The 26,788-nt window shown below is 38.1% G+C and overlaps 1 protein-coding gene across 1 annotated transcript in view; it reads left to right on the top strand.

Annotated features, from left to right (window-relative positions):
• CTNNA3 (catenin alpha 3) overlaps positions 1-26,788 on the top strand; it is a 460,862-nt gene that overhangs the window by 315,801 nt on the left and 118,273 nt on the right. Inside the window, exon 12 of the mRNA XM_021399187.1 lies at positions 25,156-25,356. Within this exon, the coding sequence (XP_021254862.1) occupies positions 25,156-25,356 (201 nt within the window). The remainder of the gene's footprint in view (positions 1-25,155; positions 25,357-26,788) is intronic.

Here is a 26,788-nt window from a genome sequence, read left to right as displayed (position 1 = left end):
ACCTCTCCTGTGAAGAATGGTGGAGAGAGCTGGGCTTGTTCAGCCTGGAGAAGAGAGAAGGTTCAGGGGAGACCTGATAAGGGCCTTCCAATACTTAAAGGGAGCTTAAAAACCGGAGGGAAGTCAACTTTCTACAGGGATAGACAGTAATAGGGCAAGGGGGAATGGTTTTAAACTGAACAAGGGGAAATTTAGATTAGGTGTTAGGGCGAAATGAAATGCTTTTCTGAGAGGGCTGTGAGGTGCTGAAACAAGCTTCCCAGAGAACTTGTGGATGCCCCGTCCCTGGAGGTGTTCAAGGCCAGGCTGGATGGCTGCCCTGGGCAGCCTGATCTAGTTCTTGATCTAGTGATTGGCAACCCTGCCTGAGGGAGGGGGGTTGGAACCAGATCTTTGAGGTCTCTTCCACCGGAAGCCATTTGAAGGGATAATACAGGTTGAATTTTATTTTTAATGTCAGAGGAATACAAGATTAGATTAATAATGGACCTGTTTTTTGTGAGAATTTATTTTTACAGTGAATGCCAACACAACTGTATTGGGAGAAAAGTGTTTTTCAAATAATGTAATTTATTTAAAAGTTGATACTCTGCTGTCTTGGATTATCAGAGCTGTGTAATTGGTTTTAATGGCTGAGTTTGCAAGTGTGATTGTGTCTTCCAGGATGACAAGGGATGGGGTTAGTGTTCTAATGGTAAAACTATATTACAAAAGCATTTTCTGTAAACACTGAGAGCATACTTACCCTGGTAATTCAGGATTCTAAATCTTACATCAATTTGGCTGCTTAAGAGTTTGTTTTAAAATGCATCTCTGGTTGATTGGTCAGATTTTTCTTCCAGATAGAAGAACATACTTCCCAAGCCTGGTAGGAGTTGGGAATGTATATTTTGTGGTTCGTGTTATGTATCTCCTTTTCACACAGCATCACCAGAGGCTAGGTTTGCAACTTATTTATAAAACAATGTTATTAATATGAGTTTTGTGGTTTACTGATGATTCGGAGGGGTAAACTGAGCACTTCTAAGCGTGTTTCTGTTGTATAGTTTTTAGGTTAGAGATAGTTTATAGGTTTTAAAGATATAATGTAACTCCTATTAAAGACATTGCAAAAATTTTGTGCAGAGCTCAGTAGCAACTGAATCAGTTTCATTAATCTAATATGTTGTTTTGTTGTCTTAAAAATAAATGGAATTAGGAGCAGTATAGCTAAAAAGATGGAGAAAAATTGAGCTCCCTGCAAAAGAAGACCTCCTTGTTACTCTTCATGAGCCAGTTGTGGGGTTGCTGAAACAAAACACGTACAGAAAACCTCTCTCGCTTTCCTGCTGTGATGCGTGTCCTTTTCTGATGTAGCGTGGGGAAAATACAGTAACCTGTGGCAGATGAAAAGGCTGAAGGGAATTGTGAGCATTTGAAAATGGAAGGGAAAAGAAAGGTACTAATAACTAACAGTTATTGCATGTACTAATAATGCTGTTCTTATTTTTCTAAGTATATTGGTGTCTTATTTTCTGATTTGCCTATCCTCGTGAAATTGTTTTTTTGTTTATCTGTTTCAGTTTTGTTCTGTTCCTTTATTTGTATGTGATAACTCAGTTTAAAGGAAAAACAGTGCTACAGAGACAGATGAAATTAGTTCTCTTCCAAGGTAAGAGGAGGTCTGATTGCAAATAGCCAATTTAAATGAATGCCTGATCTTTTTAAATGAAAACAAGAGCTAATGGGTTGTTTAAAAAGTGTCGTTGCAATTATGAAATGTGATAAATGATACCATTATTGGTATACGCTCCTAGAAACAGAGAATCACTGTCAGCCTATCAGTTTTGGATAGTTTATTAAAGTAAGGAAAAATGTGGATATTCATCTTTATGACAAACTGGTGTGAAGTTTAAGTTGTCTCATGGCCCAAACAAGAATGTGAACTAAGCGACCGTGGTTTTTTTGCTGCTGTAATGTAGTTTTTATTTGGTTTCAGTAAATCTTCCTCAGCTTAACAGTAGCAAAAGCAAACAGGAAAAAAAGAAGTTCCCTTGTCCTTTTGCAAAGGCTTGGTTTTAAGGATGTAGTTTACTGCGATAATGCAGGAGTAAATATGTAGCTCCATTTCTTTACTAACACTGTACCTTAAGGTATGCAGCCTCTGCTGTTAACTGCAGTTTTTACAGTTGATAGAGATCTTTAATATTTAATTAGGATTCAGGATGTTGTATGAAATTTATTAACAGAAATAGCAACATGTACAAAATTGCAAAACAGGAGAGTAGAATAAAAGAATAAAAGATACTAGAAGAAAACTCTCAATTATGGAATTAAACATCTTGCACGGAGCAGGACAAACTTCAAATTAGATCGAGTTACTTGGGTCTTGTTGAGAAAACGCTTAAAGATCTCCAGGAACAGAAATTCCCCCACTGCCCTATGCAAGATGAAAAGTAGTTTGTATGATTTTCCTTTTTGCATCTAATCATAGAATGATTTCTGTTGGAATGGACCTTAAAGACTTTGTACTCTTGCCATTGACAGGGACACCTCTCACTAGACCAGGTTGAATACTTCCATGGATGGGGCTTCCACGGTCCCTCTGGAAAGCTGTTCCAGTGCCTTACCACTCTCCGAGTAAAGCATTGGTTCCTTTTACCTAATCTAAATCTCCCTTGTTTTAGTTTAAAGCTGTTATCCGTTGTCCTGTCTTTACATTCCCTGAAAAAGAGTTAGTCCCCAGCTTTCCGGACAGCACCCTTTAAGTTCTGAAAGATGGTAGTGAGGTTTTTCTGGAGCCTTCTCTTCTCCAGGCTGAACAAGCCCAGCCCTTTCAGCCTTCCTCCATAGGAGAGTTGCTCCAGCCCTCTGGTCATATAATCATAGAATGGTTTGGGTTGGAAGGGGCTTTTAAGATTATCTAGTTCCAGCCTCCCTGCTCTAGGGGGGGACACCTCCCACAAGACTGATTGCTCAAAGCCCCATCCAGCCTGGCCTTGAATGCTTCCAGGGGAGGGATCATCCAAAACCTTTCTGTCCAACCTGTTCCAGTGTCTCCCCACCCTCAGAATAAAGAATTTCTTCCTAATATCTAGTCTGAATCTACACTTTTCCAGTTTAAAACTATTTCCTCTTATTCTGTCGCTACATGTCATTCTCAAAAGTCCCTCTTCAGCTTTCTTGTAGGCCCCCTTCAGTTACTGGAAGGCTGCTGTAATGTCCCCCCAGAGCCTTCTCTTCTCCAGGCTGAAGAGCCCCAGCTCTCTCAGCCTGTCCTCATAGGGAGGTGCTCCAGCCCTCTGATCATCTTTGTGGCCCTTCTCTGGACCCAGTCCAACAGCTTCGTGTCTTTCTTGTGTTGGGAGCCTCAGAACTGGATGCAGTACTCCAAGTAGGGTGTCACAAGAGCAGAGCAGAGGGGCAGAATCACCTACCTTGACCTGCTGGTCATGCTTCTCTTGATGCAGCCCATGATATGGTTGGCCTTCTGGGCTGCAAGTGCACATTGCCGGCTCATGTTGAGTCTTTCATCAGCTGACACCCTCAAATTCTTCCCCTCAGGGCTGGTCTCAAGCCATTCTCTGCCCAACTGTATCTGTGCTTGGGATTACCCAACCCAGGTGCAGGACCTTGCACTTGGCCTTGTTGAACTTCAGGAGGTTGGCATGAGCCCACCTCTCAAGCCTGTCCAAGTCACTCTGAATGGCATCCCTTCCCTATACCATGTCAACTGCATGACTCAGCTTGGTGTTGTCTGCAAACTTGCTGAGGGTGCACTCAATCCCACTGTCCACGTCACCTACAAAGATGTTAAATAACACCGGTCCCAGCACTGATCCCTGAAGAATGCCACTTGACACTGGTCTCCACTTGGACATTGAACCATTGACTGCAACTCTCAAGAGTGCAGCCATCCAGCCAATTCCTTATCCAGAGAGTGGTCTATCCATCACATCCATTTTTCTCCCATTTGGCGACCAGTATGTCATGCGAGACAGTGTCAAATGCTTTGCACAAGTCCAGGTAGATGATGTCAATAGCTCTTTTTTTTTTTTTTCCCACTGACGCTGTGTTATGGTTTTGTGATTTTTGTTGTTGGTATTCCACATCATTGCATCATGTAAAGCATAGGCAGTTAAAGAGTTAATTCCCTGATTACTGCTAACTGCCTTTTTTGGTGTGTGTGGCTCTCTGAGGGGGAGGGGAGGGAAGGAGGTGCACTCCCCAGGGGTCTTTGTGTGGGAGCGGGTGGTGAAGCCACCTGGGAGACGTAGGGTCTGTTCCTTCCTGCCTGGCGAAGAAAGCACGTGGTTCTCCTGCAGTTTACTGTGTAAGATTTCCAGCCTGTAAACTCTCTGTTATAATTCTACTAACCTCATTTTTGATATATTTAGTAAAATTAGTTGTTCCTCCTCAGATTGGTGCCGCTGTTTTTGTGTTAGATCCGCCTACGAGTCCCCTGCTTTTCCCCTCTTCCCTTTGTTTCCCCAGGGTGCGGGTCCGCGGCTTCCCTGCTGCTTTAGCCGCCGGATCGCCCGGGGCCGGCCCCTATCCGCCAACAATTTTTTTTTCTCCTTTCCTCTTTTCTCTTCTTTTCTTTTTTCTTCTGGGCCTGTCCCCCTTGTCACGGACGCAGACCCTTAGATAATACCGTGACACACTGTGACTTTATCTTCATAGCACTCCTCTGGACTCACTCCAACAAGTCCATGTTCTTCTGTCTATACATTTTTGACTCTTGTTTTGCTGCTGTGCACCTTTGAGAAACAATGTGACTTGGTCTATGGAAAGCTTCTTTTAAGGTACTGGAAGACTAGAAATAAGTTTCCCCTTTAGTATCCATTTTTGCAATTCACTCAACCTTTGACATACAACTTGCACATCTCCTGACCATCCTTTGCTGGGTTCCTTGCAGTTTAACTGGTCTTTCTGTTGCACTGTGTGGTTTATACATAGGAACTGTTTCAGACCTTGGCACTGTGGATTGCCAAGGAGAGAAGACTATTCACTTCCCTTTGCCTGTATTTTTTTTTTTTTCCCCATGTGCTCTTGCTGATGCATCCCCGTGTCCTCATACCTTTTATTACAGCAGTCTCCTCTCCAGCTTGTGCAGCAGAGCCTCTGGGTAGCTTTCTGCAAAGCTACTTTGTGTCCAGTCAGTAAGCAGGCTGTACTGGTGTCAGGGATTGTGTCCCAGCTACAGACCCTTGCAGTGGTTTTGATCAAAGTTCCTGAGATGCTTGTTGGCACACTGATCCAGTTTATCACATAATGGCAGCCCTGTCTTCCAGTATACCAGTCAGCCTGTCAAACTGGTGTCACCTGCAGATTTACTGATCATGGATTCCGTGTTATTATCCAAAGTGTTAATGGAGAAATTAGATGGTATCTGTCTGACTGTTGAACCCCTCCTGAAGGCATGCTGTCCTTAACTAGCTTCTGGTTTGGCGTTGAACTACTGACTTCCTCTCTGTGAGACTGATGTTCTGGTCAGTACTTCGTCCACCCGCTGAGATTGCTTTCGCTCTAGTTTGTCTATGGAGGTGCAGTAGGACACTGTCAAAATATTGTAAGCAATAACCACTGCAATGCCGTCATCTGCAGAGCCAGTATTGTAATCACTGCATTTTTTTTCAGGAATAATAAATAGCTGGGCTAGTGATAATGTGTGCTTCATTAAAGTCATGAGTATTTGGATACAAACCATACTTAGACCTGTAGTCTGGTTGCTTCTGCTGCTTTCTTTTTCAGTGATCTTCTAAGCTTTCTTTAAAAATTATTTCTAAATTTTTATCACATAAAACATATGTATTTGTCAAACTCCTCCTTCACAGAACTGTGCTTTCCTATGCTTGCACAGGCATGTCCAGCTTGGAGGTTTATGAGGTTTGAGGAGCTTTGTTTGGAATGCATGTGAGGTGAAGGGAATCAGTGGGTACTGGGTAGGTGGTTTCTCTTTTCACAGTAGTCTTTTTCTTCCAGCGTCTGTAGGCACTATGCCAAGTTGAAGTTTCCCCGATTCCCTACAGGAATGTAGCTGTTCCCAGTTGTGTTGGGAGGATCCCCTGTGCTCAAAGAAATTACTCTGTTACAGATTACCAAAACAAGGACATTGCGTCATGTTTAGATTTCAAGTTCAGTTGGACAAATAAAATTCCACTGGTTAATTGTCTTCCTCCCTGTCAACTCCCAACACAATTACTTTCATTTATGTTTCTGTCATTGCTAGTTTAATTCTTCCACCTAAGTGAGTTGCTCAAAAAGTAATGCCTCCTACTTATTTCCATGGAAACTACAACAGATACTAAGAGCATAGTAACACTATTTGAAACAGAAAATTCTCAGTAAATTCTCAGCTGTTTTTTGACATAGTCACCACCATTAGCTATGTATTTTGGCCAGCAGTGAGCAAGAGCCTACATGCCACACTTGTAAAAAAACAAACAAACAAAAAAAAACTGCGCCAGTGGAGGTAACCCACTGTTGCTGTTGTCACTGCTGAAACACACTACCCACCACCTCACTGTGCTGACATCCACTGCTTGGTCTCCACAAATTCAAGATCTGTGGATTTTTGCTTTTTTTTGTTGTTGTTCAATGGCACTACATTGCCAATTTTTGTAATATTCCTTGAATAAAACATGTATCCTCTTGTCTCTGCTGTTAGCTACTCTGCTGTATCAGTATTCAGCATTATCCAGTGTCGCACTGTTTGAAGGTATTCTCAGGAAATACGATCTTTATGCTTCCTAGAAAAAAGCTGATTTATTTATTTATTTGATATAAAAATGCTTCTTCTTGTTTGAAACAAAATCAGCAATCTTCAAGGTAAAAATAGCTTAAAATTTACCTCAGGTCGATCGATGACATTTTGAGAAAGAACGATGCAAAGCATCAGAAGTAATTAGCATAATTCACCCTGCCCTTCTCTATTCATTCTGCCTGCTAACCAGAGGTCACGATTCTTTTAGGATCTGTGGTTTGTCTCACAGCATTCTTCACAACTCATCAGTGAAATGAGTATGCAAACGTAAAATCGCATTTTTTCTAGCTTCGTGTACTCTTCTGGAGTACACAAAGCTATTGGATTGTTGGGTGAAGGGAAAGGAGGTGTTAAAACATACATTGGTCTTTGTGTTGGGGTCATGTTGTGCTTGAATCATTCATTGTCTTGAATGATTTCTTCATTTTTGCATATGTATCAATTATTGCACAGTTGCAGGAATTCTTATATAATGGAGGTCTATAAATAAGTTGGTCATGCAGTAGAGAAATACTGCATGATATGTGTAGTCATTTGCAAGCTGTTAAATGATCTTACGTTCATTTCTGTCTGGACTGATTTGGTCATGTTGGTTTGCTTATAGAATCATAGAATTAGCTAGGTTGGAAAAGACCTACAAGATCATCCAGACCAACCATCCACCTATCACCAATAACCCCACTAAACCATGTCTCTCAACACAGCGTCTAAATGTTTCTTGAACACCTCCAGGGACGGTGACTCAACCACCTCCCTGGGCAGCCCATTCCAGAGCCTGACCACTCTTTCAGGAAAGTAGTATTTCCTAATGTCCAGCCTAAATCTCCCCCCGGTGCAACTTGAGGCCATTCCCCCTCGTCCTGTCACTAGTTACAAGAGAGAAGAGGCCGACCCCCAGCTCACTACAACCTCCCTTCAGGTAGTTATAGAAAGCGATAAGGTCTCCCCTGAGCCTCCTCTTCTCCACACTGAACAATCCCAGCTCCCTCAGCCGCTCCTCATAAGGCCTGTGCTCCAGACCCCTCACCAGCTTTGTTGCCTCCTCTGAACATGCTTCAGGGCCTCAATGTCTTTCTTGCAGTGAGGGGCCCAAAACTGGACACGGTACTTGAGGTGGGGCCTCACCAGGGCTGAGTACAGAGGGAATCTAATCTATCTAATAACTGATAGTATTTTCCCTTGGTTAATTGACAGAGGATTTGAATGGTTAGAACCCACATCGGTTTGAATTTAGTGACAGATCTTGGACAGGAGAATGAAGATTAGACATGATAGGTTTTCCAGCTCTTTGTGTATCAATTGCTCTTGTCAAAATAGAGGTACTAGTTTTCATGGCATCGTTTGTCCTTCACTGCAGTAAATCAATGTCTGGAAAGACAGGGATTTCATGCTAATTGTGCCATTACTGGAAAATGCATCATACACATCAGATCTAGGGTTTTTTTGTTGTTGTTGTCTGCAAAATCTTGATGTGTTTTGATGATTTTTTTTTTTTAATTATCTAAGAAATTGGTGCTACAACTATGAGAAGCCTAGATGTGACAAGGGCTGTTTGTACAGATACAGCAACCACAACCATAAACAGTAAATACATAAACAGAGGCAGATGGTAGAAGGTTCAGAATTGCTGAAGCTAACTTGGAAGTCGATTGAGAGAGAACCCCTACATTGTCTAGAAGCCTTTTGAATAATATTATTCCAATAGTGTAAAATAACACTTCTTACTTTCTCTCTTGTTCCACTGGAGGTTTTAGGTATTCTGGGAAACTTTATGTAACATCAATTATTGAAACTCAGTAAAAACTGTAGAACTTCCTATTCAATGTCGTGATGTGTCAGAATTTAGAAACTATATTTGATTTTATCTAACATTATTTCAAAATTCCAGCGTATTTTTATTGAAAATTTCTCCTTTCTTTCCTTTGCCACCCTCACATGTTTTCTTAACTTTGACATTTACCTGCTAAAAATTTTATAATCTCTGTCTTCCCTATACTTTCATTAGCTTTCTGTCATGGATTTATGATTTTTGTTACCAGTATTCCACATCATAACATCATGTAGTGCACTGGGAGTTAAAGAATTAATGCTGCAGTACCGTGGACTGTCGATAGTTTCTGGCTACCTTTCTGTCACGGTATTATCTAAGGGTCTGCGTCCATGACAAGGGAGACAGGCCCGGAAGAAAAAAGAAAAGAAGAGAAAAGAGGAAAGGAGAAAAAAAAAAATTGTCGGCGGATAGGGGCCGGCCCCGGGCGATCCGGCAGCTAAAGCAGCAGGGAAGCCGCAGACCTGCACCCTGGGGAAACAAAGGGAAGAGGGGAAAAGCAGGGGACTCGTAGGCGGATCTAACACAAAAACAGCGGCACCAATCTGAGGAGGAACAACTAATTTTACTAAATATATAAAAAATGAGGTTAGTAGAATTATAACAGAGAGTTTACAGGCTGGAAATCTTACACAGTAAACTGCAGGAGGACCACGTGCTTTCTTCGCCAGGCAGGAAGGAACAGACCCTATGTCTCCCAGGTGGCTTCACCACCCCCTCCCACACAAAGACCCCTGGGGAGTGCACCTCCTCCCCTCCCCTCCCCTCCCCCTCGGAGAGCCACACACACCAAAAAAGGCAGTTAGCAGTAATCAGGGAATTAACTCTTTAACTGCCTATGCTTTACATGATGCAATGATGTGGAATACCAACAACAAAAATCACAAAACCATAACAGTTTCTCAGAAGAGAAGTACTACAAATCCCGGAAGACTTCACTGTTCTGTTTCCGTTTTCCATTCAGATGGAAAAATAAAACTGCTTGGGAGTCATGAGATGATGTGTTCTTTTACTGTTCATCTCTGTGTGTGTGCTCCCTGGCCGTCTTGCCTTCAGCAGTAGAGTATGGCCTTCGATTTTGGACACTCATTTTATTTATTGGCTTCAATTCCAATTATACTGTGTTATATTGTGTTATGTCACATTCTGCTATTGTATTTAGTAAATTAGTTTTTTTTTTCCTTTAGCTTGTTGCTGCTGTTTTTGTATTTATGCCCATCTCCCTACCTTTTCCGTACCCCCTTTCTCCTATCTCGGAGCATGGGTCTGTGGGTTCCCCCCACCCCAATAGTCATCGAACTGGGCTGAATCAGCCCAGAACCTTTGACACCTTGTAAAAAAATTTCTGCAGCATTCCAGTACATTGTGGGCAACACTGTAAACACTTTCAAACAGAAACATTGACATCTCTACATTTTTCCAGTCTGTGTTTTATTCTGTTGTGTTTTTATGTGAATGTATGCTAGCTTTCATCGTAGAGAACACCTACACTAAATTTGCGTTAAGGAAGGTGCTAGACTGAGGATACTGTAGTTCAGGTACTTCTCTGGGCAGAACTGTTTATGTTTTTCTAATTACTTGTTGCCTGCCAAAATACACAGTTGTTCTTAAGCTGCATTCAGTGTTGGACGTTATTTGGACTAGTTAGATTACTATCTTTAGTGAGTACTTTGTTTGGAGATTTTTGCCTTTTGCCTTTGGGGTTATGCCTCGATCTTAGTCAAATTTTAAAAATGAAAGACTGTACTACGGGCACTGGTTGTTGTCTTATAAAAGGAAGTGTAATGAGTGAAGTCTGCCATTGCACTACAGATTACGTAGAGACCACCCAGTAGGTTTTAAGGAGCGTCACTGAATGAACTGCTTGAAGTCTAACTTGTATCTACTAGCAGATGGATATATTCTAGTGAGAGAGAGGCCTTTTGAAACATCTTAAACTTTGTTACTTCAGATATATGCAGTAACTTCGGTATTACAGCGTAACAAAGTACAATGAACAAGTCAAATCCATGGGTAATAGCTTTAAGGCTGTTCACTTCAAGTCATGCATCGCTGCAGTTAGAGATCTCATAGCATATTTGTGCATTTGTTTGTGTATGATTGAATTATTGTGGGTAAAGCTCTTTCCTCTCTAATTACTGTCAACGTGCAGTAGCTGGATTTTTACTTATGGCTATTGTAATTGAGCAGCTGGGTATTTCATGAATGCCGGATGATGCTCGTCAACATTGGTGAGGTTGTTTCTATTAACTAGAGCTCCTTTTTTTTTATTTACACCTAAAGGAAAACAAAACTAAGCTGTTCATATAATGCAAGTGTTTCAAAAAATGCAGATCATAGAAAGCATGTAATGTCTTTGTGCCATATCAAATATACTATGTGAATATATTTGCCTTTAGTTCAAACTATAACAAACTGTGACTTAGTAGAGGGAAGTCTGTATGTAGCTATGGTGTTGGACCATCAGAGTCCTTTCTATTATGGCTAGATTCAGGATTGGCATCAACTTTCTTTCACCAAAGGCTGCAGGTGTCAGTGCACTGTTGGAACATGTATACTTCCCTTAAATGTTGTGTGTAGGATTATTTTTAAAACTTGTGGAACTAGTCACAATATGTAAATGCCACTTAACTAAGCAAGATGTCTTTGTGTAGGTTCCAGAAGTGCATTCATAAGAATGGGATGTGGAATTGTAGGTCTGTGGTTTTGTTTACATGGAAAGTTCTCCTTGTTCCTGACCATTCCTGTTGCTGGAGAACGTGGAAAGTGTTTAAGCCTTTGTAGAGGGGCCTTTTCCTGGATGAGTCCAGCAGTAGTGGTGCATCATAGCTTCAGGTTTTAGTGCCCGTTTTGTGGGTTAACATTGAAATTTGTTGTGCAGTATGGCATGTGTTTTATTTTGTTTATGTGATTTGGATTGTAGTGGATAGGCTTCTTGTTGTTGTTTTTTTTCTGGAGGAAGGAGAAACTCTTGTTCTCATAAGTGTTCTGTAAACTGCACTCATGGTACCATTTGTCATAGTAAGGAACTCAAAAGGTTACCTGAAGTTTCTTAAGAAATTGACTGTTTGGGGGGGGGGGAGGAGAGAAGAGAATGTTCTTTTTATTATCTGCAAAGAAAATATTTATATATGCCCATTTCCACGGATTCTGAAAAGCTCTCATTCAATCAAGACTCTAGATTAAGAGATCTAAGGTGTCTGTGATTTCCTTTGTTACAGAAGTTGACATTACCCTTCTTTTAACCCTGCAACCCTGTTATAACTTCCATTATGTTAAAAAGAAGCACTTACTTAATAATGATGTAATGCAATGAATTGCAAGGCCAAGCTTCAACCTGTAAGTATTTGTAGCATTGAATTTTAAGTCTTGATCAGCTCATGTTTCAAATTACTTTTAGTAGTTAGTCGTTAAGATAGCAAGCTGAAGTCACTCAAACTGCAAAAACATACTTCAAACGCTTGGACGAGGAGTAAGGGAATAATGAATCGGATTTCTGGCTTGCTTATCTCTCTTGATATAATTAGTTTTCCATCAGTGGTTCAAAGTTCTGGTTCACTTTATTACTATGTAGGATGTTCATAGATGAATGCATTGCAAAAATTACTAATTATAGATTTACTGAGAGCATGGCAATGGAGATAAAAATAAAAAATTAAGATGCAATTCAAACACTTAGGACTAAATATGATGGCTTTCCATGATGGCTTCTTGGCATTTTCATGCTGTCTTTGTGGCATCTGCACTAGCAAAATACTGTGCCATGCCATGAAAGAGAGTAAGCGTGTAAGAAATCTGTGTAGAGGTGTATACGCTTACATAAGGAGAAACAGTACACAAACAGAAAGTAGGTTGTGCAATTTGTTTCAGTTCCATTTATCTCAAGTTTGTTTGGCCTGACTGTAGTGTGCTTCAAGACAGATAAGAATGACCTATACTAAAACGTGTGTGGTCCCTGTCCATAGTACAATTTGCCCAACCAAGAAATACGAAGGTTTGTTTCCCCTGCTTCCTACCAAACACTTTAAAAGTTAGCACCATATTAATCACTGTTATCAACATTGATAGAAATTGATACTACAACTAGCAGTTCAACAGTTTATATTTAAATTTCCTTTAGAAATCTTAGATTAATATATTGTTCCTGGTAGCTTGTTGCTGCTCATTGTATCCATTTTGTTTTAATTGAAAAGTTAGAGTTGCTTTCTACCTCCCTTTGGTGTACAAAGCTCGCTCTGAAAGTAATGCCTTCTATTTATTTCTGTAGAAACTACAACAGATACAAGGAGCACAATAACACTATCTGGTAGAGAAAATTCTCCATTTTAAAACTGTTTTCAGCATAGTCACCACCATTAACTATGCATTTTTCCAGTAATGAACAAGAGCCTGCATGCTGCTCATCTGCGCCAGTCAAGCTGATCCACTGTTGGTGTAATTGCTGCTGGCGATGGTTAGTCTCCATAGATGTTCATCAAACACTGATGAATGTCAGTGCCGTTTTTTTCTGCATGGAGGAATTCAGATCCATGCCTTTGCTTCATGCACACTTCTTTATTACACACCATTTTGTCAGAGTGCCTCTCTGCTGCCATCTGTCACGTGGCAACGAAGCGTAACAGAATATTGGTGGGAAAGTTCATCCTCTACTGCCATATCGCCAACATCCACCTCTGATGTCATGGACCAATGTAATAAAATAGGAGGCATTACTTTCGGAGCAACTCTCATGCATATCCTTGCCCCCAAAGTAGAATACAGTTCCTAGTACACCAGCATAAATACACGTTACTCATGTAACTCTGATTGCTTAGACTCATGGGCAAACAGTGTAATGATGTGGTGCATTTTAGATAATTGATGCGTTAGTAGGGATCACATGTTTAAGTATTCCATAACGTAGGCACCAAGTAGAATCAGTATCACATGCTGATTTTGGGAACCAGTTTTGGCAAGTGTTGCACTATAGATGCCTGCAATGTCAAATCTACATTTTCTCATTCAATGTTACTATTGTCATATGGATGTCCTAGTCATGAACTTCTTGTAAATCTTTAGAGGGCAAGAGTAAATGAGAAGATAATGCAAAATTATCCAGGAAGTAGGCAGGACTAAGTGGCAAGGTAGTGCAGTTCTGCAGTGGTCTCAGTCATTTGGATTATTTAATCCAGAAACTGAAATTCCACGTTCAGTTCCCGCTTGCACTTACTGAATTTCACTACGTTTGTGCTGAGACCTGTAGGTATCCACAAGATTCATTTCTTATCACAACCTCTGCAAACTGCTGATGTAATCTTCCAGAATTTTTCAATTCATGTTTGATCTGTCTGAATTCTGATTTTCAGTCAGTCTTTGGAGCATGGTGTAAGATGGATGAATTTGATGTAACGTGAGATTAATTTTTTCATGCTTATTTCCTAAAACTTGATTACTAATAACTTTCCATCTGCGGCTATGGCAGTAGTTTTTAATGTTTCTATGCAGCTCCGAGGGAATATGCTTTCTTTTTGTAATGAGATCTACTGGAAACATACACGAGTATTCTAAAAAAAAAATAAATTGGTATTAAGTAAGCACAACCAAATGATAAAGATTTTCAATCAGTGACACTAAGAGTTTAAAGTGATGGTGCTGCAGTGGTTCACAATACCAGACTTTCTTGTTTCCAGGACATAAAACCTATTATTTAAGAGATAGCAGATCTCAGTGCACAGTAGTGTTGCAGTTTTGAAACTTAAGAGCTGTGCCTTTGCTACAGCAAGTCAGGCTAGCATGTGGCATATCAAACCCCTGGTTCCTTCTTTCTGTTGTTTTTCAAAAAAGAGATTTTACAAAACACATACAGAAGTGCACAAGCTAAGAAAAATCGAATTGCTGAATAGGATGCACTCCGTTAAGGCTCCCTTTAATAACAAGCTGTACGATACTTACGAGTTTTTCTCTGTTGACTGGAAAGCAGCCTGCTCTTCGGACATCCGGCAGCTGGATAGGACATGCTTTTATTTTTCTTAGAGCTGGGAAACCTTAGCATGTCAGGAAAAAAACAGCACTGACTGCAAAATAGATGAAATTCCTCAGTTGAATTTGTTGATTGCATGAAGTCTGACTTGTGTGTCCAAACTTCTATTGTTACTGAGTGTAAGAGTTGGCTTTGGTTTAGTCCCAGAAATGTGACACATGATATTTTAAAAACAAACAAAAAACCAACCCCCTCCCCCTGACGAAAAAAAGCCAACAACAACAAAATAAAAAAAAAAAAGAAGGAAAAAAATCTTCTTTTGAAAACAAACAGAAGTCACAAAACAAAAACTAGAGAAGAAAAACCACACAACATGGCTCTCTTCTGTACAACATATTAAACCAGTGATTACATTACTTTGGAACTTGACTGCAACAGTGAGACGCAAAGTGTGCCTCCTCAGCATGCTGAAATTTCTGCGTTTTATCTAGAATCACAATACAGTAACAAATTTGTTTTACAGTTTTCTTGGCATTATTTCTGACTGTAATCTTACTATAAGTGTAGAAACTATACTCTTGAATAGTTCAAATGCCAGGGTAAATTTTCAATGTATACATGCATGCATACACATAAGAACACTTTTTGAGGGTACATTTTATACAGATTGCATGTGCACATCTTTCAGCAACTGCCATCATGATCTCTTTGTGTATGTGTTTCCAAAACTATGGCCTTTTCCAGATGTAAATATTTTTTTGTTCAGTTCTCTTTTTTTATACCTTGTCACATCGTGTTCCCCTACCCTGAAAAGGAAAGGAAATAAAAGGAAAAAAACAACAGTAACAAACCCAGAAACCCAAAATAACACCATTGAGAATGGATGTCATGGTTATATACTGGATGTAGTGGAATGTCAGTGTCCCTAAGAAATACTAGTAATTAGAAAAGAAATGGCCGGGTCAGGATTTGTATGAGATACACTGAAAAATGTATTCACTCACTGTTGCACAGTATGAGTATCTCAATGCAATGTAAGCTTCATTTATGGAAGGTAGCATATTAAACTTAGATTTGCTATCTGGGGTTATTTAGCTGGAGGGATATGATTCAGGGAAAAAAGAAGAAAGGAAGAACAAAGAGGCAAAAGTGGATCTCTTTATTGCAGATTTCTTTTTGGTCATTGTATTTCATACAGCCACTTACTAGTGAACTCATACCTGATAGATTTTTCCGTTGTATATTGATCAACCAGTTCTCTGAGTCATCTTCAGCGACATGCTGATAAATGATGGTGGTGGGGAATTTGATAAAATACATAAGGTGTTACCATTGAAATGATTTTCATTTTATACAAATACTCATATGAAATATCAAAAAGCCTCTTAATATTGTTGTTTACCAATTAATTGGGTGGGGGATACTTCTTAAGACTTTGTCAGTGAGCCAGATTTATTTTAAAATGTAGACTTTGAACACAGCATGGTAATGGAAAGTGAAATTAACATTTTTTGTCTAACTAAAAGGATAGGATGGCAGTAAGTTTCAGGTAAAAGCTGAAGGAAAGCAAAGCCACAACATATGTAGCACCTCTGTTTTTCTCACAGAAGTACTTCAGCATCTAGGGTTGGCCTTCCAGGCAGTACTGTTGAGGTAATACCTCTGAATTTGTTTTTGATAATATGCTTAGATTGTATGACAGAGGAGGTTTTGTGCTAAAAGTAGGATAAGTTGATGAGCAAGGAAGATTTTTCTTATTCCTTTAAAATTCCTTTTGAATTTCTTTGGAGTGACAAATCAAATGTTAAGCATACCTTGGGTACTCGTTTGTATTTTTGATCTGTTAGTTACTGGATACTGTTGAAGACAAAAAAATATTAACCTGTTCCAGTTATTAAAATTCCAAATTGTTAGCCTTTTTTACCTTATTATTTCTCTTTGTCAATTAGTTTTGTTGCTTCACAATTTGAAACTGTGTTTGCCAGTATCATTTTGTTATCCTCATTTTGTGCCTTTTAATTGTACTGTATGGGCTCACACAGACAGCCTGTATGAGCTCCTATACCTTACGCCATTAGAGAAAGTAAAAGTGTGCTACAGTAACTGTGTTGCCTGTGTTGTTGTAACTGTGATCCTTAAACTAACATTTTGGTGGACTAGCTGATTTAGAGAGTAGCTAGCTTTTCTTTCTGCAAGTTTGATACTTGGAAAGATAGTAACTAATGGACAAGGATACAATCGTAAAATGAATGTATGTTAATGCTGTCATCAGGAAAATGTACAAATTTGTGAAAGCTTAGAACTGCTCATTTTTTGTAGGGAGATTTAGGACTTTTGTACCCCAGATCATATCTTGCCAATTAATTATTTTGCATCTGTTAACAGCCAACACACAGAATAAATTTTATGTTAAACAAATTAGTACATGCTTGTCTGATGTTCAGTATAGCAGAAAAAAAAGCTGTTACAGGAGATTATTATTGTAAAGTCAGTGTTTTCACCTGAACAATTATCAGAAAGTGACAGATGGCTATTACCATTTAAAAATATTTTATTGACGTAACTGAAATAGTTACCAGTTAACATAACATGGTCTGCTATGTTACACATATTGTAAAGCAGGTAGTACACAAGTCTCCTGACAGAACAAAATGAGTGATGCATTTTCATGTTAGATTTTTTTTTCCCCCACAAGGGAAATTTAATTTTCCTGGAGTTGAGAAATGGGCCAAATCCTCCAGCTGATTCAAAGACAAACATTGAGCATTCTCTAGTAGATGCAGGTTTCTTTTAAAGCTACTTGGTCCAAACTAAAAAGTTTACCAATTATTTATTCTCTGATATCTGCACTGAAATTAGTAACTAGGGTATTGTCTGTACATTGATTTTTAACATCTGTGCTTTGATCTGTTCCTCTGTAATTTAGCTAGTTGACTGTTCAAAAGACTTTCAGTATCTGCAAGAATGGAGCTGAATGAAAAACTCTGTAATTCCTAGAGCAGATTAATTCTTTTAGATAACCCAATATTCAGAAAACACTGCTTTTGTCATTTTTTTTAGACTTCAGGATTTTTTGATTTATTGAGGACTTCCTTGTTTTGAGAGAGATTTTCATGAAGTTGTATAATATTTTAGATTTGGATTTTGGATGTGGAATTTAGAAAGAAACAATAAATGTTCTATTTCCTAGCTATAGAAGAGCAGAAAACAGGTTTATTTATGCCCTGTTTAGGGCCAAGTCATTTTTCAACTAAGGTAATAAAACTGCAGAGTTCAGCTCTTCTCTTTTGGCAAAGCAAATGGTAAGGAAAATTGAATCTCTACTTTCCTAGCATTGAGAATATTTTTTTTTTCTTGGTAGTTTCTATCTGCTTTAATTCATTAACTTTCTAAGCAACTCTGTCTTCAGAACGGGCAAATGGGTTACAAAAGACTGAGCAAAAGCTTGTGGGGAGTGTATTGTCTGACATTCTTCTTTGCTGAAGGAGAATCTGCTCTTGTATTTAAGAACTCTTAGCCAGACAGTTCTTGCAGACTGCTGAAAAACTAGTAAGAATGAATGGTGGGAGTAAAAAGCCCTCACCTCACCCCACCAAAGAGAAAGCAGATGGGGAGAAGTCTCGATTCTCTCTTTCCCTTTTTTAGCTCGTTTGTTGGAAGAAGAAGCCTCCCTGAATTATAGCCTGAGGAATGTAAAGATGGCAAAAAGGAAGCTGTCGTACATTTTTTTTTGAGAAGGGAACGTTATGGGGAAAATAACAAATGCTTTGGATGTTCACTGCTGTTTAAGGAAAGAGATCAGACCCAGAATGAAGATAAAGAAAATAATTGCCATGTGTATTTCATCCAAGGGATGAAACATACTAAGTAAAATAAAAGCTGATTTTGGAAGGCAAGTAATTCCTCATTACTCAATATTTAAGGAAAAGTGTGAAAAGTAGCTATTATATTTAATATAACTGAGAAGAAAAAAAAGCTGACGGGTGGTAGCAAATGTTGCGATTAATTTTATGATCAAATCTGTAAGAAGAGCTTGCAGAGACAGACAAGTCCGTTTCAGAAATCTATAGAGCCCAGATAGGTCATCTTTAGCCCTTGCCCTTTTTGGCTAGAAGTTCTTACTATATTTTCTGTTTATCACAGTATCATAAAGTCATTCAGGATGGATGGAACATCAGGGTCTAGTTCACCCTCCTACTTATAGGTGGGCTATAAGGCCAGAGATTTCACAGCCTCTCTGAGCAGCTGTTTGTTATTCTTGTGGACCTCATTATCTTCACAGTTTTGTTGGTAGTTTTTTGTTTTCCGACCTTTTCCTGTTTCATTTCAGTTTTTATGTCATTCGTTAGCCTCACATTTCTGTAAAGAAGGGAAAGACGAGTCACTTAATCTATTAATGCCAACATGCTTTGCTGACTACAATTTCTAGTGACAGAGGAGATGAGGCATATATGCTTATTAAATAATCTTTTCTTGGACCTACCCGGAAATGTTGTATTAGGTATAAATGTGTTTAAATGGTGCTGGTGCTATTTGGAGCAGTTTAGTAAAGCTGGTTCTGCAGTATAAGTCAATTAAAGTGCTATTGGCTATAGAGGAGGGAGTGGGGGACATTTGTCAGTCACCAAAGTTGTGATCAGATGTAAGAAATATAAATGTACTGTAAGAATTCTGTTGTGAATATTGTAACATTAGCAGAAAAGTCCTTCTACAGTGTCTGAGGGGAAAAAAAAAATGGTGTTATAGTCTAGTGCTCCTTAATATAGATGAGAGGGCCTTATAGTAAGTGTTTGCCAGAGTTGCCATGATTTAAAAATCAAATTAAGATTGAAGGAGTTTATTCTGTTGCTCTTTGAGAAGCTGGAGTTTTTGATTATGTTTTCTTAGGAAGGAAAATTGCAGCGTTGGTAATTTTTTACTGAATGTTGGTTATAGTTATTTTGGTGAGAAGAAAACCATTCTAAGAGAGATTGGTTATTAATATAGTTACTCAGGTTCATAGTCTGAATAAAGGAGGCTGTTTACATGCTTGAGTGCTAGATTTCTTTTACTGCCTCACTGCTTCCTCTTTTGGGTCCTGCTACGGTTTTCAATTCATTTTTCTGTTCTTGTCCTAGAAAATCAGTGTCATGTTACAGAGTACTAACACATAAAAAATGTCCTGTTTCCTCCTGTATTGTCATGAATAATTGGAGTATGAAACATTTCCTTTCACTTTTAGAATCAAAATAGAGCTAAGTAATTTCAGCCACTTTTATAGCTAAAGGAGGAAAAAGAGCACTTCTGAGATCTATTTCAACTGAACACATTTATAAAAAAAGATGAGGTGAATTGCCCCTTCAATATATTCTTTCTCTCAGATGACCTTTGAAGGGTGTATTTAAGATGAGAAGGCCAAATGATGATGTGGGGGAAGAGTTATACTGAGTCCGTTTCACCACTGCATGTTTCTTCACGGAAGCTTGCTTGATCTAGTAGACCTAGGGAGGACTATGTGGTTAGAGAAGTGACCCCTACCCAGCTGAGAATGCTTATGTTTGGGCTTTTTTTTTTTGCCTCTTTATTTCTTGCCCATCCAGATGTCCATGCTTTTAATCTACTTTTCATCTGTCTTTATTGTTTTTTTTCTCTATGCATACACATGGCTGTATTCTTTTGCAATGTACTTGTCTTCAGAGACCTCAGAGCCTGACTCATGTAGGGCTGTAGGAAGGCAGCACCTGTTAAATGTACTGAGATTTCAGTAGTGCTTCTTTTATTTCCACGATATCTTGGAATACATCAGGATGCTGAATGGGAAACTAACAATCCAGGAACCTCTCTGTAGGCTGACTTTTGTGCCCTAAAAAAGTGACAACAAAAACTGAAATACAAGCTGTTAGCATCTTAAACTCTCCCCGCCTTACTGAGATGATGTTAAAATGGAAAATGTAAAGAGAGAAAACTCTGGAAGGGATTAATGTTGTTATAAGGGTGTCACTCATGCAGAGACAGAAGTTTTCTGTAATCTGAAACCTTCTTAAGTCAATTAAGATGATAATTTTGGGATGCCAATTCTTTAATTAATAGATGCAGTCTTTAAGAAGTATTTTTTCAAGGATTTTCTTTGGATAGTACTATGGTGGGGTTTTTACGATTTTGTTTGTTTGATTTTATTTGTTTTATTTTCAGTTTTCCAGAGTTTATAGGCCAATTTTTTGGAATCATTTATGCATATGTGAATGAAAGAAAATTTCAGGAAGAGGGTGCCAACTCAGTACTTTGTTCACCTTAAGGTAAAACCTGGAAAAATAAAATCAAACTTAAATTGGTATTTCCTCTGAGCAAAAATGGAGATAATGTTTCATACTAGCAGATGAAGTATCTGAAAGTGTATGAAGTAAAATGATTCATTGTAAAATTATTACTCTCTCCCTTCAAAGGTCATCTGCAGTGACTCGTACAGATTGTGATAGATCCTGAAGAAGTTTTGATACCTTTCTTAGGGGGAGCCATCCACTCCTTTGTCTGTCCACATTGATCTTCATGTTCCATCACTGAATATAGTCAGTTCGGTCATGCTCGTATTGCCCTTCATAAGTCAGTACTGTTTATTCCTGATCATCTTCTGTCCTTCCCTGTCTTGGAAATGCGTTCTGTGAGGTTTTTTTTCCTTAGTTTTCCCAGGAACTGAAGTGGATGCCATAGTTTCCTAGATCTCCCTCCTCACTTACTTTTTTTTTTTTTTAAGATGTATGTAACAATTTGCATTTATCTACATTTTTCAGTTGTATGTGTCTAAAAGTGAGGATTTTGGAAGTGCCTTGCATTTATTTGACGAGTAAATACTGGTCTTGTGCACCATGTTTCTCAGTATGACTCTGGGTCTGAGATGGAATTGCCAGCTAGATGAGCAACAAATATTATTAGAAAATATCATGTAGCTTCTTAATTTTAGTAGAGAAAATATGTTTAATTAATACAATCAGAGAAGAGAGTAGATTTATTTTCCTTTTTCTGAGTAATTCTTCTATGCATCTTTATTTATTTTAAATTCTTTCATTGAAGTTGTCGGGGACTTGCAGCATTAGGTGGTGACCAGTGATCTCGTTTGAACAGTGACTAAGACATTGTCCTTCTTGTAGAGTGTAGATACTGTTAAAACTTTTAAAAGAAATCAGTGTCAAGAAAATTTATTTAATAAGATTGCTGATGAAATCGTAGTGTTGAGTATTCTCTGGATGTCCGTCTGTAGGAAAGAGGTGGGATTTAAAAGAAACAGCTTTATTTTTATTCAAATACAGAAAGAATAGGAGTGGCGTGAACTGGATTTTACTTTTTGCATGAAGTTTCTTTGCTTGCTATTTTCTTGTGGCAACAGTTGGTAAAAGAAAGGGGTCTTTGTGTTTGGGTTTAACTATCTCTTACTACATTTGTGCCTCCAATTTTATGGTTTAGGCCTTCCAGCCAAGTACGCATTGTTTCGCATCTTTTATTCAGGAGACCAGAGTCCTTACAGAATATGCAGACAGAACAAGCATGGCTAACAAAGTCGCTACAGTTAAACTTTTCCTTTTCCTACTGACCTTGACGATTGGGGGCCTGTTCCTGAATGGGTTTGGTCAGTTTCATATTCATGGAAGCATTCTGTGGTGCAGCAGTTTCATAAACTGAACTAGAGTTTGTAATTTTGTTAGAGACAGAATCCCAAAATATACGTCAGATGCAGTCAGCAGTTTCATAAACTGAACCAGAGTTTGTAATTTTGTTAGAGACAGAATCCCAAAATATACGTCAGATGCAGTTTGTAAGTCAGGATTACCTGTTGGTGCATTTTGTCTGTTCATTATCATAGCTTAGCAATTTATTTTGCAAAGTAAAATGTAATTCACTGCTGATAATAGAAAATAGTAATAATCTGAGTCTACAATAAACATACATATTCTGAATTATGTCATGATTTAATGCAAGAGAAGTTTCACAGTGGTGCTTCTGAAGATGCAGCATAACTAATACCTTCCCATCTTGTGTTTCTAACATTGTTGTACAATAGTGTCTGAGAGACAGCAGATCTTAGGTTCATGTAGAAAAGGAAATTCAATAACAGAACCAATACAGAAGCTTTCAAGGGTTTAAGCTTTAAATCCACGAACATATTCTGTTTATATTTTATGGCTTTACCCTTTATACTGTAAGTTTAATTTTACATTTAGATTACTTTGTACTTGAATAGAATATGCCCTTCAATATTGCTGTTACAAATTGGAATTGTAGCATGCTACATACCTGTTCTCTCTGTAACTCATGATGCTCCTGGATAATGTTCTGTAGGTTGATCAGAATTCCTTCTCAGGTCTGTTACCCTTTGGATTATGGCATGTTTTTCTTATTTTAATACCTGTTGTTTTTTTTCCTCCATCTGTCGTCCTTCCTGCTGATGTTCTTTTTTTTCCCCTCATTACTGTATATTTGTTTATCAAAAACTGATTTGTTGATCAGAAATATAGCTTTATTATTGCCACTGGAAATGTTGATGTTCAGAAAAACAGAAGCATCATAGTCTCTTCTAGAAAAGGAGTTGCATACTTTTTCAAATATAAACAACATTGTTTGCTTGTCACGCTTCTGAATTAATCTGCATTTTTGTTTCTAACTGTGTGAACCCATTAGTTGCTTCTATCAGTTTTTAAGCAGCTATTTCCTAGTTCTACTTCCCCCGGCCAAATTTTTGTTCTTTTTAAAGAGCTCACATTATGCATGGGTAACTTGGAAATGCTAGTATGTCATGCTCATGTTGTGTTTATATGCATTCTAACAATTTTTCTGGCTGATGTATATTGACATCAAACCTCCTTCTGTGAGGTCATTATATCACATGGAACTGACTAAAATAGCAAAGACAAGTTCAAGATAACTGTCCCTTTTAAGCATTCTGCAGTTCTCAAAGTGAAAGTGTGTCAAAAAGCTCAATTTGAATTTGTCTCAGCATATGGCAACTAAATCCATTAGAAAAAAGAAGTCAAAAAGAACGCAGCAAAAACAGCTTTGCAGTTCCAAAATGGCTCTGTAGGAGGTGATTGGCAGATGGAAATGTTTGATCTCTAAGGAAGCTGGAATCAGATTGCTTCAACCCCCATCCATAGCAAAAACACTGCTGGATACCTCTTTGGTTAACTATGTAACTAATACTTCTTCAGCTCCCATTTGCAAGTTTTTATCGCGTAATCAAATGTTGAGGAAGCCCTGTAAATGTTAAATATTCATTGTATTCAGAAGATAGTAATTTCTGTGATAAATATTTTCTTATAGTCTTACAGAAAAATAGTGATGTTTTATTGCATCTTTAATCCCTTTTGTAGGGTTATTTTATGGATGTTTATTTTTCTCTATGGGCATTTGACTTGGAACATCATCTTTAACTCCTCCAGGGTCTCATATGAGAACTGGTGTTTAAGGGATTTCTTGACTTTCTTAAGTTCTGTGTCATGCATATATTTCACATAGGTTAACATCTTTCTGTCTGTTCTCAGAATCCATGTTTAGTTTTGTACTAAGAGTGTAGTATTTTGGATGTATACGTATTCACACAGGAGGAAAGTGACTGTAGCGTATATATATATTCTGATTATTAAGGTTAAAATTAATAGCTCATAGCTATGCTATGGCAAATCATTTAGATTGAGTTGGCAATAAAATAATAAACCAGTTGCCACAGTGTACAGAAGATGAAGAAAAATAAATTTCTTCATTTTTTCAGTGTAGCTTTATGTTTGTGAGGTGATAATTAATTCTAAGAAGGGAAATTCTAATAAGAGAAAGAATTCTGTAAGAATAGAAGCATAATAGAAAAGAGAAATTCTGTCATCGGGGCAATGACAGAGTTGGCTGAAGAGAGGGTGATGCGAGGCAAGAGATCGTAATGAAATAATGTAGTTGTAGAAGCAGGCCAATGATGCTATATGTTGATAACTGATTATGTTAATTGAGAAGCATATTTGTACAGTAACATTGTGTAAAATAATCATAGCAACACAGTAAATATCACAAGAAATATCATTATAATAATATGCTACTACCTATTACAGCAAATAACCAACGTGCATTTTGTATTGCTCTAATCTAACATATAATGATGGAATTTTAATACCACCCAAAAATATTTCTCTAGTAACACAAGATTTAGCATAAAGATCCTAACATGCAGGTTTAAAAGAGCTTAGTTGTTGGGGTAATTATTTTTTGACAGAGATTAATCATTTTCTAGAACCTTTTGTCACCATAGTTTTACGAGGGTCTCAATAATAAGTGGCAGCCTTTATTCCATTCAAATTTTAATTCATACTGCAAATATTTGTGATTTATGTAAGATTCAACGGGTTTGATGTTTTCTGACACTTTCTGTGTGTTTTATTGTTGTTGTCCATAGGATAGTATGACAGTACCTTCAATTTCCATCTATCATTAAATTGTTCATGGATTTCACAGAGAGTTCAGTTTAGATGTCATGTTTTAGGTTGTTTACTTGAGCCCATGTTGGCCAGTGTATTGCAACTGGAAGAAAAACAAAACACAGTTCAATGACTAGAATGTGTCTGATGGTGTAAAAGGCATGCAATCTAAAAATGAATGTTGTTTTATTTGCAGAAAGCCATATTCTTGAGGACGTAAACAAGTGTATCATCGCATTGAGAGAGCAAAATGCTGACAACTTAGATCATGCAGCAGGTGCGATCCGAGGGCGTGCTTCAAGAGTAGCTCATATTGTTTCTGGTGAGATGGACAGTTATGAGCCAGGGGCTTACACTGAAGGAGTGATGAAGAATGTTGAGTATTTAACCAAGAATGGTAAGCCTCATTTCTAAATTATGTTCCCGATTTCTTAAGTAGTATAAACATTCTTTTATATGCTACGTTTAAAAAACACTCTGTGATTTTTCTAATCTAAGCATTAATTATGTACTTACGTTTCAGTGTGTGGTGTGTTATCGCCTTTTAGAATACTGTGCAGTTATGATGATACCATACAGTTTGAAACTAATTTCTAAAAATTAGATTACATCTTTTATATAAGGATTTTGATGTTTGGAAGATGTTCACTGGAGATTTTACATAAACACAATTAGCAATGTTTGGAAACTTGAAACTGATGAGGCAGCAGCTTTCTGCTGTGTTTTACTGGCCTCATTTCTTCTGTTTTAAGTAGATGAAAGGCAAACTCGCAGGGAAGAAGAATTTGTGTATTTGTGTAAATCTACCGCTTTAAGGATTATTGAATAATGATTAAACATCAGATATTTTTAGATTTGCTGTGCAAATGTAGAACTTTGTAAAATGTTTAGTAGAGTCCATTTCCTTTTCTGTAATGTTTAAGCATGAGTATTCAGCATTGGAATATCTCCATATTGGAGGCAGGGTTGTAAATGCCCTAGTCTATAAATGATTTCTGGTATTCACATAAACAGTGTAAGTCTGAATATGATGCAGGGGCTGGAGGAAGTTCAGGAGAGATGGAATATATATCAGTTGTGTCTGTATGTGTGCTGCTTTTTGTGAAAGACCGTCTAGCCAGTCTGAAATGTAATTTCTCTCAAGGAGAAACTAAAAGGAACTGTCAGCCATTTCTAATTAATGGTTTTTCTTCTTAGCCTTCAAAGGGCATTTCAAAGCCATGAGGCAGTGTGGGTGTAAATGGGATTGGTATTAATACTATTTGTGTATTTGAACACTAAATCTTTGGCCTTTTGTAGTGTGTATATTCAATCAAAAAAATCTATCTGTTCAAGTCCCAGTTTCCTTTAGTTGGAAGTCTAATAGTGGGGCAGTTATTGCCATTAAAATTCCATTAAGAAGTCTTCTGGTAAGTATGTGCATCTCTAAGAATATGAGATTCAGCTTCATGAACTCAGAGGTCTAAATCCTCTGACAGTCTAAGCATGTTTCTAGTATGTTATGTTTGATTGATAATTATTTTACCTCCAGAAAAGAAAAGAAATTTGAGCTCTTCATGATGAGTTCAAATAGGTCTGGGGCAGAAGTGTCTCCATGTGAAACAAGTGAACCGACATACCAAAGAAGATAGAAAAGGGACAGAATAGTGTTTAAAAGAGACAATATATAAAACTAGTTTTGGTTGGAATGTCTGGCTATGTGTCATGGTTTCATGATTTTCGGTTATTGGTACTCCACATCATAACATCATGTAGTGAATGTACCTGGTTCTCAGAAGAGAAGGACTACTACATTCCCCATGGCACTTTGCTCCTCTGTTACCATTTTC

Source organism: Numida meleagris, chromosome 5 (assembly GCF_002078875.1).
Source record: "Numida meleagris isolate 19003 breed g44 Domestic line chromosome 5, NumMel1.0, whole genome shotgun sequence".
Classification (NCBI taxonomy): domain Eukaryota; kingdom Metazoa; phylum Chordata; class Aves; order Galliformes; family Numididae; genus Numida; species Numida meleagris.
Note: the sequence above shows the minus strand (reverse complement) of the source record. Positions and strands in the feature narration are given on the sequence as shown.